The sequence below is a fragment of the Chlorocebus sabaeus genome, chromosome 23 (genome assembly GCF_047675955.1).
Source record: "Chlorocebus sabaeus isolate Y175 chromosome 23, mChlSab1.0.hap1, whole genome shotgun sequence".
NCBI lineage: Eukaryota > Metazoa > Chordata > Mammalia > Primates > Cercopithecidae > Chlorocebus > Chlorocebus sabaeus.
The window spans coordinates 36,331,701-36,345,951 of NC_132926.1; the positions used below are offsets into that span (position 1 = coordinate 36,331,701).

Below are 14,251 nucleotides of genomic sequence, written 5' to 3' on the forward strand. Positions count from 1 at the left end.
CACTTTAACCGATTATTATGTTTATTTTCCCGGCTTGTTGATTGGGTGTGAAATCAGCAGGCTCATTAGCAGGGCTGGTGTTTCCTCCCGGCGGAATCCGCAGTGCCCACCACAGCGCTGGGGCATAGGAGGCCTCAGAACCGTGCTGAATACACGGATGAACGTGCTGGTTCTCCTAACATCTGTGCGTTGCAGTAAAGAATAATACTCGCAACTCTTTTGTATCCTCTAGTTCCCTGCTCCGTGGTGTTTAACCTCAGCGAGCAAAGGAACTTAACTGCAGGGTTGGATGCACTAAACGAGGTTCTTATTCCCGAGGCAATCTTGACCTTACACAAGGCCCAACCCCAAGCCTCAGAGGCAGCTGCCTGGTGGCGTGAGTAACGCTGGCCTTTGTCACACCAGACCTTCCTTATTCATATTTTCCCGTGCTGCCAACCGCGGCTTATTCTGTGACTCCAGGCGTGATACCATAAACGCACAAGCCCAAGGTCCAGGTTTCCTGGGGCGGGGCGTGATGGCTCCCAGGCAGAGAAGCTTCTTTCGGCAGGCGCGGCCGCGGGAGGGTACCAGGGCCGCTCTGGCGCCGCCAGCGTGGAGACCGCGGGGCCCTAGGTGCTCTGGGCGCGCTCCAGCGCCTCCGGCGCTCTGCAACACCTCCCTCCCCTACTCTGGCCGTAGGGGCGTGGGCGTGGCCCACTGCGCGTTTCTCAGAGTGGCCAATAAAGTTTCGAAAGTTTGAAAAGCGGAGGAAAAAGGCCACGCCCATGTGGCTGTCCGAGTGTGGGCGCCTGCGGGCCTCGGCGGAGTCTTGGGCTGCTCTGCGCTCGCGGGGGCGTGGCCAGTGCGCGGGGCCCGCGGCGCGCGGGGATGGGGGTCTCGGTGGACATGCACCAGGTGTACAAGTACCCCTTCGAGCAGGTGGTCGCCAGCTTTCTCCGAAAGGTACCGCCCCACTTCCACCCTCCGGATCCCGCGCTGCCTCCGCTGCTTGCCCCCTCTCCTCTCCTCCATCCACGCGGAAGCTGGCATCGTCCGTCTCTCTCTCCAGCCGCGGGCTTTGCTTCAGGGATGTGTGGGTCGAGAGGGATTTCCTCGAAAACTCCCCTTACAGGGAGCGGGAAAAGGCGCCGTGCTTGGCATCACGTTCACACCTGCCCCAGCTGAAAAGAAGAGGCTTTCCTTTCAGGAAGAGCCTCGGGGAATGCCAGCTCGCGAACTCCGTGGAGTTGCAGATGACCGACGTGTGGAGCTTTCCCATTCGTCACTGACCTCTTAAAAGCGAGGGGAGGCCATTGGGCAGTCATCCTGGTTTACTCAGCATGATCGTTCTGCCGCCTCTCCACTTCCCCTTATTAAACAGCTGTGGGACTTAGCGCAGCTTGCTTACTCTCTCCGTGCCTTAGTTTGCTATCTGTAAAATGGAGAAAATAATAGTACCGACTCATAGAATTGTTGTGAGGATCCAAATGAGGTAACTTACGTAAAGTGCTTATCACAGCTGTGCCCTAAATGGAGAAACTGAGGCAAAATCAATATAAAAAGAGTTTATTTGAGCCAAGTTCGAGGACTGCATCCTGGGAGTGAAGGTGCCCTGAGTACACATTCTGATGAGCAGAAGTCGAAAGTGGGTTTTTAAAGGAGAATAAGAAGCGGTTCCTAAGTTGTTTACCAAGAATTTATATTAAAATAATATAAACTATTGATTGGCTGTACATTGTTCTTTGTATCACAAATTCCAGGAACTTGAAGGTAATGGGTAAGGCATCTAACTGGTTGGGAACAAAATTGATCTCGCAGGAATAGGTTGCTCGCAGGAATAGGTTGGGTGAGGAGGGGACCACCGAAGTCCTGTACTCTTGTCTCTCTGGGCTTGATCGATTTTGCGTATTTCACTGTAACTCACACAATCTGCTCTGAGCTATTTTTCTTTTTCTCACTGCTACTGATATTTAGTTAGGGCTCTAAAATGTTATTGTTGTTTGTATTACTACAACTGATTTCAACACAAGTAATGAACTCTTCCTCAATATTGAGTGGCCCTGAATCCTAAAGACTGTTTCTAGGATTGTGGGTCCTGATAATAGGAAAATGGGAAATGTCTGAGAAATTGAAAGCACCCAGGCCTGGGAGGTAGGACTCCTGGACTCTGGTGTGGTTCTACGTGTGGTTAGTTTTCTGGGTGACCTTGGCCGAGGGTCTTTTCTCTAGGCCTTAGTTTCCACGTCTATAAGATGAGGGGTTGTACCGGAAGATCTTTTAAGGTCCCCTTCAGTTTTCACTTTCTTAAGCAAGATTTGCAACAATTGCAGTTTGCCTTGGTTAGCAGCCACGGGACATTGAACCCTAGATGCAACCCGGAAGCCAAACTAAGGGAGATGCTGGGAAGACGAAGGTCATTTGTTAAACGATAAGGCATAGCCTCCATTAGAGGAGGTGACACGCTAGCCCTGGTCACAGAGGAATGAGGAGGGCACTGGTTAACATTTTTTTTTGCTATAGGGGGCCTCTTTAGAAGAAATGTCAGCTTGCTGATATGTTCATTGATTTTCAGTGTCTAGACTAGTGCCTAGCACCTACTAGGTATTTAATAAAAACCTGATCAATGAATAAATGAATGAAAGAGTGATTTACAGATATTTTGTAGACTTTGCCTTAGGCCAGGCTTCTGGACCCAAAAAGTAACAGCCAACACCCAATTTTTTTGTTAGGACTGGCACTTTGGAGTCTGGGTATTCTTATGCCACTGCTCCTTTGTAAAGTCTTTTTGGATTTTCATCATCAAGAGTTAGTCGATCTCCACCTTCTCAGAACTCTCAGGGCACTCTGTCTAGGCCTTGCTGACCTTCTGCAGTGTCAGATGATGACTTCTGTACGTGTTGTGTTTCCCATTAGACTCTCAGGTTTTTAAAGGCGAGACTCACTCCTGCAGAAGCACATAACACAATGCCAAGTTCTCATTTACGGAGGTCTCGGTGCATTGTCAGCTTTTGGAAAATGCTTTTCTTTTGTTGAATAGATACTTATCTTCTGTGTGCCAAGCTTTGTGCTAGGTGCTAGAAAAATGTGGGAGGTCACCACAGACCCTGTTCTCATGGAACTGATGGTGTGTAGTGGGTGAGATTAACATAAATAAATGATGAGCAAACGAACACAAAATCCAAATTGATGCTGTGTACTTATAAAAGGAAAATACATGGTGCTTGAATACAGCAGGGAGGCCTGCTGAAGTCAGACAGGGTGATCTTTAGGAAAGGCTTCCCTGAAGAAGTGGCACTTGTGAAATGATGGCTGAAGCATGAATAGAAGTTTCCTAGGAAGACTGGGTGTGTGGTATGTGGTGTGGCGTGGTGTGTGTGTGTATGTGCGCTCATGTGTGCTTTCCATACTTTATCATGTTTACTGCTGCCAACACCCTCAGGAAGTAGTTATGATTAATTTCCATTTTACAATATAGAGAAACTGAGGACCAGAGAAATCCAAGTGTCTTCCTCAAGTTCCTACAGCTAGCAGGTAGGACAGCCAGTATTTTAACACACGGATCCAAAACTCACACCCTGAGTCACCAGGCTCTGCTGCATTGCATATAATAGGCGCTTCCAACGATCATTGAGGGAATACAGTGTTTCAGAATCAACTTTGCTGGCCGGGCGCAGCAGCTCACGCCTGTAATCCCAGCACTTTGGGAGGCCGAGGCTGGTGGATCACTTGAGGTCAGGAGTCAAGACCAGCCTGGCTAACATGGCGAAACCCCATATCTACCAAAAATACAAAAAATTAGCCAGGTGTGGTGGCCTATGCCTGTAATCCCAGCTACTCAGGAGGCTAAGATGAGAATCACTTGAACCCAGGAGGCGGAGGTCGCAGTGAGCCAAGATCACGCCATTGCACTCCAGCCTGGGTAACAGAGCAAGACTTTGTCTCAAAAACAAAAACAAGCCCAAAAAACTTTGCTGTGCTCAATCTGTTTTCTTTCGTTCACAGTCTTCTCTCAGAGTTTGCTTAGCTGTGTGGATCTGTTGTCCCTGATATAAAGGTATAACTTGGATGTATGTTAGGGTGAGAACACAGAATGTTTAAGTTATCTATTGGTATGTAACAAACCACTCCAAAATTTAATGACTTAAACCAACGACAGGCTTTTAATTTTCACAATTTTGTGAGTTGACTAAGCTCATGTGGTTGGTTTTTGTGTGCTGTGTGGTATAGCTGAGGCCACTTATATAACTATATTCAGTTAGGACCTGTTGTAATTCTTATAAAATGTTTAGCAGAGTACCTGGTACATAGTGAACAAGAACTATGGAAGGGAAGAACTGGGAAAGGCAGAACTGAGAAAGGCAGAACTGGGAATATCAGAACTGGGAAATGGAAGGCAGAACTGTGAAAACAAGAGACAAACATTTGGAGACTAAAGATCTAGTGATGGAACAGTGTTAACATCATGCATGTCACTGTACTTCCTTTCTTTCTGTTCATTCATAAAGGAATCCTTCAGGGATTTCTTGGAAGGAGCTATGTGGCTATTTATAAGATGTCAGTAAATCCATTTGCTGGGTGAATTTTCCCCTTATGTTATTCAAAGCCATGAACTGGAATTCAGTAGACCTGGATCCTAATCATTATGCTTTCACTGTTAGGTTGGGTGGCCATGGAAAACCGTTTTCACCATCCTATACTGTGTCCTTGTCCAAATTAGAAAAGGCGCCTTTTAGGGGTCCACTTCATAAGCTCACAGTTCATAGGGCTGGTGGAAAGCAAATGAGACTATTTATGCAAATTAGAAAATGGTACTCCTTCCTCTAGGTGGGTGCAGTCCTGTGCCCATGGGCGCACTTGACCAGGAGCCCTTGTGCAGTGAGTAACATCACAACTGTGTAAGCCCTAGTTTCTCCTCTGTGAAAATGGTAATGCCACCTACCCCACCTACCTTCCAGGGTTGTTGTGAGGATATCACATGTGTTGACAGTTTGAAAAGCATAAGCTTTTTTTATAAACCTAAGGTAGTAATAATTATCTTTTTGGCAAAATACGCTTTTATTTTTCTTTCAGTCTTTATGATTTTTTTTTCAAAGGAAAGCACTTGGCAGAAGGGACAATCATCTGAGGATCCCTGGGAAGTATTTAATCTAATTTTGCACAATGGTATGTTTGAAGCTGCTTTAGCACTGAAGAAGTTCTATTTTAAATCAAATCTACTGATCTATGGCTTTTGGTTTGTTAGCAGTTGCCTTCCAAGTTACAATATACTACTGTTTTTAAAACCTGAAGAATGTTTGCTCTTCTTACATCTGCCTGTTGAATACCACAGGCAAAATATTAGCTGCATGCTTTCAAAGCTAAACGACACTGTGAAAACAAACAATATGATACTCTTTGTTCGTGAAATATAGTATTTCTCAATAAACTTCATGGAGGAATGTTATGAAACCCAAAATGGTTTATTCATTGGATGCTGAACTGTATGTATTCTAAGAACTGTAGTGTCAATGCACTTGACGGTGTATTTTGGTTTCTTTCTTTGTGTGACTCTTAGCTTTCTAGCTCTCATCACTTACCACTGTTTCCTTCCTTTTACTTAAAATCATCTACAAAGAGAACACAAAGTTGCATAGACGAATGTAGCAGTGTAGAAAATAGGTCTTCTTTGGAATCTCACTTAGACCTTTCTAATGGGCTTGCCTTTCGTGACCTGGATTCAGAGAACTTCTTAAATTTCATCTGCCTGAAATTTAAAGTCATTAAAAAGGATCCAGAGAGCCATTATATTGACTGGGTTTTCTTGTTTATATCTAAATGAGGCCAGAGAAGTAAAGATTTTTCTTACCTTTGCAAGGTTGATTTTCTTTTTATGCTGTGGTCAAAAGAGTCCTGGTGAATAGAGTATCACCTTCATAGGTGGTGATTTTTGTCATTTGTTTCTGATGTATCCCAAGTACCCAAAGAGATCCTGGAACATAGTAGGTACTCAGCAAATCCTTGTTGAATGAATGAATGAAATAACTCTTTTGGGGATTAGCCCTGTGCAATTTTAGATTGAAGTCAGTATGGGATTCAGAAACATGTCCTTACTTTTGGTACTGTAGTAAAATGGACAGAATAAAATATTAATAATTTCTTTGCTTCAACAGAATGACCCTGGGTGTTATTTATTTTGGCTGGGAGCCTGGTGTGCTGAACAAAATGGTTTGAATGTTTACTCTTAAGCTCATAAAGGGGATTTATGAATGGCTATTTCCATTTAGAGTAGAAAGTTGATTGGGTAATTAATAATGTTTCCATTTCTGATCCTATCTTTTCTCCCTTGCAAATCTGACACTTACATGTGTGGAACATATCTCCTTGCAAAGCTCCAGAAATATTTGGGGGTGAACCTGCATTTCTAAAATAAACGATTTGATAAACCATAGGCCTAGTTTAACATAATGATTATTTATCTTTTGTCACATGCTGTACTAATCTTTCTTCACTTTTATCTTCCTGTCCTCAGTTTCACTAGAAGATTAGGCATGATGTAAAGGAGAATGGTGCAGATGTGCAGAATGTGGGCTCTGACATCGGATGGGGTGGGGAAGACAGGGATGGAGCGCTGTTAGCCCTGTGAGCCTGGACAGGTCATTTCATTTTTCTATGCCTCGATTTCCTCATCTGAAAACTGAGAATAATAATCACTATCTTCTGGAGTCGTTGGAGAAATTAAATTGGATAATGCATACAGTTACACGTAACATACCTAGCTTAATTTCAGCACACAGTAGGCTGTTTTAAAGTACTTGTTGAATAATGATAACAACAACAACAACAATAATTTGTTGCATTGATTTCATGAGCCTGAAAATAAAAAGCTGAGAGAAGTGGCCTCAGAAATCTTTACTAACTTAGAGTAATAAAGGGGAGAGTGAGCGTGAATAAAGGTACATATTTGAATGAGGAATATTTTCTAAATGCCATTTGAATAATTGTAAAGTATACTTAGAAACTTATCTAGTGGAGATTGCTGCTTAATCAGTGTATAAAAGATAGAAGATATTGGCCAGGCATGGTGGCTTATGCCTATAATCCCAGCACTTTGCAAGGCCGAGGTGGGTTGATCAATTGAACCCAGGAGTTCAAGACCAGCCTGGGCAACAGGGCAAAAACCCTATCTCTAACGACAACAACAACAACACTCCAAACCACACAGACACAGAAACAAACAACCTTCCCCCACCAAAATTAGCCGGACATGGTGGCACACACCCATAGTCCTAGGTACTCTGGAGGCTGAGGTAGGAGGATCGCTTGAGCCGGGAGGCAGAGGTTACAGTGAGCTGTAATTGCATCACCACTACCTACACTCCAGCCTGGGTGACAAAATGAGACCCAGTCTCAAAAAAAAAAAAAAAGAATTTTTTCACTATCTAAGTACATGGACCTGTCTTCAAGGAGTTCACTGTCAAAAGGGACAGAGGAGGATATAGTAGTTTTCATGATAAAGGCTTTCTCGGGGGCATATGGCAGACATTACATTATAGTATGGGGCTAGATTTATATTTTAACTATAAATCCATGAAAGCATTTAAACTATTTAGAAACAGTTGCCTTTAAAAAACCAAGTAAATACTCTCACTTGCACTCTCACTTCTCTGGTGCAGCCCTTTCCCTAATGCTAGTGAGGAGTGAAGTGTCAGGGACGCCTTGTATCTTACACAAATTCTGAACTGGTAAAGTATAAGCTTGTGCATTTTTTTTTATTAGTCTAGGAAAATCAGATATATTATCTTCTAATCATTTTAAAATCATTGCTTAAGTATTTTTGGATTGCAGATAGATGCCAGCAATGTATTTAACGCCATACCACAGTAAATTGCAAGGTAAAAACCGAAGTCTTGAAGCTTTTTAAGTTTTCAAAAGTGTTGATTCACTTGTTAGTAGCAAAACCAGCTACATTTATCTTCTACTTGCACAGTGCTAGGTATTATATTGTAATTAAATTGTTTCCTTTAATTGTTGTAACAACTCTTTGAGGTAATTATTTATTCTCATTTTACAGATGAAGAAACGAGGGCAGATTAAAATGATTTGTCTAAGCTTCTCACAGATGAGATTCCAATTCAGATCTCTTGGGCTCTAAAATTCACCATTTCCCAACATCCTGTCTTTAATTTTGTTTTTTATTTCTTAACTTTTCCTTTAGAAACAATTTGACTTATAAACCATTTCAAAAACAATACGGCAAAACAAATAATTCCCATATACTTTTTTCCAGCTTTCCCGAACCACAGTATACTTTTTAAAACCAGGAAATTAACACTGATACAATGCTATTAACTAACCTATAGACCCTATTTAGATTTTGCCAATTGTCCACCTATACTGTTTTTCCAGTCTAGGATTCAGTTCAGGCCCCTACAGTGCATTTAGCTGCCAGTCTCCTGTAGTGTAGGACAGTTCCTCAGTCTTTCCTTGCGTTTCCAGACCGTGGTGATTTTGAAGAGTGCTGGGCAGTTATTTGTAGCATATCTTTAGCTGCACTGGATTTATGCGTACATTTGATGTTGTGATAAGAGGATTTTCCTCTGTGTTATAATGATAAACTGTCTTTTCAAAACCTTCACTATGCCATTGCTGATTATTGGGCCATTTTTGAAAGAAAGAGGCTGATGTGCTATTGGTTGGCCTTTGTTTGGAATCATAGCTTTTCCTGGCCAGAAGGACCTCGGATGGTCACCTGGTGGTTCATCACCCTGGCCTCACAGATGGCAGCGTTGTAGTCTGCATGTCTTGGCTCATTGCCCTTTGTTCTTTCTATTTCATCATCCTATTGAAAGACCAATGAACAGCCATTCAAAATACTTTTCAACTTAATTATGTTTTGTCCTTGATCTCGTCTTGGTATAAAATCAACTTTGCTTTTCTTGTGTGATAGACTATGATGTGTGGAGCTCATAAAAGGAACTTGGCATAGCTCGTGGTGATGTTTTTCTACTGCTAAACACCAAATCTCTTTTCAGCAGCCCCATCTCTTTGCATGTACATGTTTGGCAGCAGCCTAGATAACAGATTCCCTTAATGCTTATAACACGGGGATGTTAATATACCAGACTGATGGTAGGTCTTCTTTGCCTTCTTTGCAGGACTCTTCAGACAGATCTGTCACTCACCTGCTTCCTTGTACTCTCTCGGGTAACCTCATTTGAAAATTGGTAGACAGTGACTCCTTTGGATGTCATTGACTGTTTCTGAGAGGGGGAGAAAATGTTATAAAAAACAGGCATTGGCTTCTGAGCTTTTTGAAAAGTTGATATTTTAATAACTCTTTTAAGAGTACGCTTTCTGAAAGCTTATGGGTTTTTTTTTCTCTCAGCAAATATGAATGCTAAATGTTATATCTTCATGAAGCTTCTCCCACAAACATATTGAATATGATTTCTGTAATTAGATGGACTCAGTTTCTTGGACTCTTACTTTTTATATGTGTGTGTTTGCTTTAATGCTTATTCCCCCCACCCAATATTATGGAGTTCTTGGCTTATCTTTTAATATGTAAAAAATAAAGCAAGCAGATACAACAGCTTTAGGAGAGTCTACATTTTACCCTTGTTAGACTGTAACATACATATAATATATACAGTGGTATTTGCAGTAGCTTCATGTCTTGGGGAAAGGAAAATGAGTTAGTTTACACACTCTGAAGAAAGTAAAAATTATAAGGATATGCAAAATGAAGTCAAATATACCTTTAAAAATTCCTTAAATCATCCATAAAGTAGTATAGCATACATGGCATATGTATGCAGTCCGTGGGATCATTCTCATGCACACTGCAGTTTGTGATCACCTGAGCCAGGATCAAGAAAGACAAGGACTTCTGGCAGATATCTGGGTCTTCAGATCACATTGCTTTCATGAGAGTCTCTAGTATGAAATGGGGATTGAAGAATCCCAGTGTGACCCTGCTTGTCTGCAGGCTTTATACTATTATATTTATAGCAGTAATACTTGATAGGTTTCCATGCTTTGAGAAGGACTGAGTGAGATCATGTGCATGGTGGCTTCTCTAGGATAGCACCTTGCATGAACACAGTAGCTGCTCGGTAAGTCTTTGATGGGTGTGATCCTGATTTAGCTTGATCAATTCTGCAATCATACTGGATTGTGTTTGAAAAGGTGTCCAGAAAAACCTGGCCACCTGCCTCCTGTCTTCTTCCCAGGTAAGTGTTTCTGGTGTTGACCTCTGAGAAACCTTCCCTCTTTCAACTCCTTCTCATGGGAGTTTTGGTAAATTTTCATGAATTAAAACATGAATATTCAAGTTACCACGAGATGGCGTCAGATCATTTCAAGTAACGCCAGGTAGGGGGCGCCTCAGTTCAGTAAATCTTTAAAGAGGTTGAAATACGTGCCTTTCATAATACGGCAGTTAGCTATTGCAAATAAACCCCTACTTTCTTCTACTATTCTTCTATGGAAACTTGAAGCTCATGGCTCTTCAACTCCAAAAATTATGTAAGTGTGAAGTATTTGAGTTTATAATGTTTAAGAATTTCTCTGATAACTTAGTGAAGTAATCAGAACTTGAAAAATTTGATCACCATGTCTCCCTGGTGATTACATTTTCAACGTCCTTTATAGTTTAGTTGAGTCATCTTCCTACAACTTATGGTGAATGTATAATATTCAGTCAATATATGTTTATGGGTATGTAATGAGCAAGCTAGAACTGTAGTAAATGAGATAAGCCCATTTTACTTTAGTGAACATGTTACAATTTACACACATATAATCACAATTCAGAGGACCTGTGTGAGTCTCAAATATCTCCCTTACTTTAGGGGTACTATGTAAGCGAAAGTCTCCTTTGCTGAGGAGCAGAGTATCTAAACCTGACCCTCTGTCATGGGCATATAACTTGGAAGGGCTGAACTTCAAGAAAGCAATCATTGTAGTTCCAAGCATTTTTTTTTTTTTTTTCCTTTTGAGACAGAGTCTCACTCTGTCACCCAGGCTGGAGTGCAGTAGCATGATCTCGGCTCACTGCAACCTCCGCCTCCCAGGTTCAAGCAATTCTCCTGCCTCAGCCTCCTGAGTATCTGGGACTACAAGTGTGCACCACCACATCTGGCTAATTTTTGTATTTTTAGTAGAGACAGGGTTTCACTATTTTGGGCAGGCTGGTCTCAAACTCCTAACCTCAAGTGATCCACCCGCCTCAGCCTCCCAAAGTGCTGGGATTACAGGCATGAGCCTTCATGCCCAGCCAAGCATTTTATTTTTCCCTAGGGCTAAAATGAATGAATGAATGAATATATAAATAAATAGATTTTTTTTTTTTTTTTTTTTGAGATGGAGTCTCGCTCTGTGGCCCAGGCTGGAGTGCATGGCACAATCTTGGCTCACTGCAAGCTCCACCTCCTGGGTTCAGGCCATTCTCCTGCCTCAGACTCCTGAGTAGCTAGGACTGCAGGCGCCTGCCACTGTGCCCGGCTAATTTTTGGTATTTTTTAGTAGAGACGGGGTTTCACCATGTTAGCCAGGATGGTCTCGATCTCCTGACCTCGTGATCTGCCCGTCTCGGCCTCCCAAAGTGCTGGGATTACAGGCGTAAGCCACTGCACCCGGCCATAAATAAATAGATTTTTAAAAACCAAGTTTTTCATCAGTTATCAAGATTGCAGTTTTCAGGATGGAAGTGTGAATAACAGAGTTTGCCAACATGGAACCTGAAGAGATACTGAGGTTGCCGAAAGCTGAGCCACTGCTCTCTTCATAGATTGGTTTCTGACTGAAGGCAGGCTCGTTTTCCAAATTGATCCCTGAGGTCATTGAGGTTTATGTTCCAAATTTTTTATTCAGAAAATATTGTCTGAGTGCTTTCTATGTGCCAGGCATTATGCTGGCTGGTGGAGATATAGGAGTAACTGAAATAGACAGTATTCCTGCCCTCAGAGAGTCTGTGTTCTAATCTACTGTCTTTTTGGGTCATAGATATCTTTAAGAATGTGTTAAAATGATGAACCCCTTTCCCTGAAAAATCCGTTAATAAATCAGTATCTCACACACACACACACACACACACCTGCTGTGGGTGGAGACCCACAGTCAGAGTTTTGTGTTTCACTTCCTAGGGTTCGGAAAACTTAAAGCTCAAGTTTGCAAAGTGAGGGGCTTTCTTCTTTCTCCCGTCAGGCTGCCTGCTGCTCTTGCCTTCTACTCAACACTTTGTGATGTCATGGATAAGACTTCTTGCTAATTTTCTTTTCAGATTTGATCACGTGATACATCGGTAAACCTCAGGGAAAAGAGTCCAAGGGGGCTTAGCAGGCTCGGGTCAGCAGCTACCTTGTCCTGTGGCTTCTCGGAGGTCACTTCTGCTCCCAGTGTCTCTCTTTTCACATCTGAGTAATGGAAAGGATTGTGTTAGGTTAACTCTTAGGCGATTTAGTGGTAGGTTTAGTGGGCAGGCTTTGTAGGCTGGCAGAAAGTATCAGGGGGTAAATTATGTTACCCCCAGATATACTATTCATTAGCTGGACAATTTGAGCAAATTATTTAATTTAAGCCTTATTTTTCATATATGAAGTGGAAAAAGTAACACCTTATAGAATGGTTTTGTGAATTAACTGAGCTAATGTATCTAAAGTATGTAAATTGTCTAAGACAAAAGCAGTGGCTATTATCAACCTTGTCACAGCCAAATTGCTTTTCAGGGGAATTAAATCAGCATGTTAAATATTTATTGAGCATTTACTATGTGCCTAGCAAAGCATACTTCTATGATTATCCTACTGTGATGCTAACCCAGCCACCAGACAATGATATTAGACCATAGTGAAGAGGTCCACTCTATATTAAACAGGCCTGGTTTAATTCCCTGGCTCCACTAGGAGCCAGCTGGGTGACCTTAAACAATCCAGTCTTCATTCAGTTTCCATATCTGAAAGATGGGGATGATGATATCACATAAATCAGTTATAACAGGCTGTTGGATTTAGACAAGATTGTACAAGGAAAGCATTTAGTACAGTGCCTAACTCAAAGAACACTCTTGATTTATGTTAGGCTGGTTCAATATTAATACTATTATTATTTACTGATTAGCTTAACCTCATCCCCCTCAGGGCTAGGTTGGATCTAAAGAAGGTTTTCCCCAGATTTCATGTAAGTCGAGATGATGATAGCATCTCACTTATCTAGGCCCAAGTTATAAAATTAAGATCCATGATTCAAAACTGGGCTTTGTTTAGAAGTTTCTTGGAAAATATTTACTAGTCCTGCAAACAGCTGTGGTTACTACTAAATAATTCACCTTGGTAGATTAATGGTAATTCTTTTTTATATGTTTTTGTTTAGTACCCCAACCCCATGGATAAAAACGTCCTCTCTGTAAAAATCACGGAGGAAAAAAGAGGTAAGTTCTCTGTACAGTTTTTTTCAGTAATGATCGTTAAATGATAGTGATTTTTGTAAAGATGTGTGTATGTGTGTGTGTGGCCTATTAGGTTTTTTAAAAAATTGTTCACCTACAGTTCCTTTCCATTATTAGTTGTTAAACAGGTATATTTCTGTACTTGAGGTGACTTAGAAAGGTGTGGCAGGTAGAGCACCAGGATTTACAATAGTAAAAGGCCTGCTGATGCTTTTTGTCACTTTCTAACTAATAATTGATGACAACATTGAGCTATATATAATTGTAACCGCTAACATTTTTGAGCCCTTAATATGTGCCAGGTACTCTTACTTTTATTAATTCATTTAATCTTCAGAACAATGTGTGGGATAGGTATTAGACTGCTCATTTAATGTATGGAGAAACTGAGATACAGAGAAGTTAAGTGACTTGCTCAAGGTCACATGGCTGTAGCCTATTATCATATCATTTTGTAGATAGCAAAATGCATATGATTAAATATGAGATGTGACCATAAAGTGATTGCTTATGGAATCACAACTACTTGGCAATGTGGTTTAGCATTGACTAAATCAGGAGTTGACAAGCTATGGCTCGCGCTGCCTGTTTTAGTAAATAAAATTTGATTGGAACATAGTCACATTTGTTTACATGTCATCTATGGCTGCTTCCTCACTATAACAGCAGAGTTGAGCAGTTGCCAGAGAGACTTTATTGCCCACAAAACTTAAATTATTTAACATCTGATTCTTCACAGAAAATGTTTACTGATTCCTGGTCTAGAGCATAGGAATCTCTTCTCTTCTGTGTTATCCCTATCTCCACAAAAACCATTATCAGTGTCAGTGTTTAAACTTGAGA

At 41.5% G+C, this 14,251-nt stretch overlaps 1 protein-coding gene across 3 annotated transcripts in view; it reads left to right on the plus strand.

The window, feature by feature from the left end:
- Positions 1–683: 683 nt before the first annotated feature.
- PRELID2 (PRELI domain containing 2) overlaps positions 684–14,251 on the plus strand; it is a 75,472-nt gene continuing 61,904 nt past the window's right edge. The window contains exons 1-2 of one of the 3 annotated variants that reach the window (XM_008014832.3): positions 684–945; positions 13,333–13,390. In XM_008014832.3, coding sequence (XP_008013023.3) covers positions 871–945; positions 13,333–13,390 — 133 coding nt within the window. In that variant the 5' untranslated portion in view covers positions 684–870. The remainder of the gene's footprint in view (positions 946–13,332; positions 13,391–14,251) is intronic. The other 2 variants (XM_073010601.1, XM_008014834.3) reach the window with 2 other exon arrangements.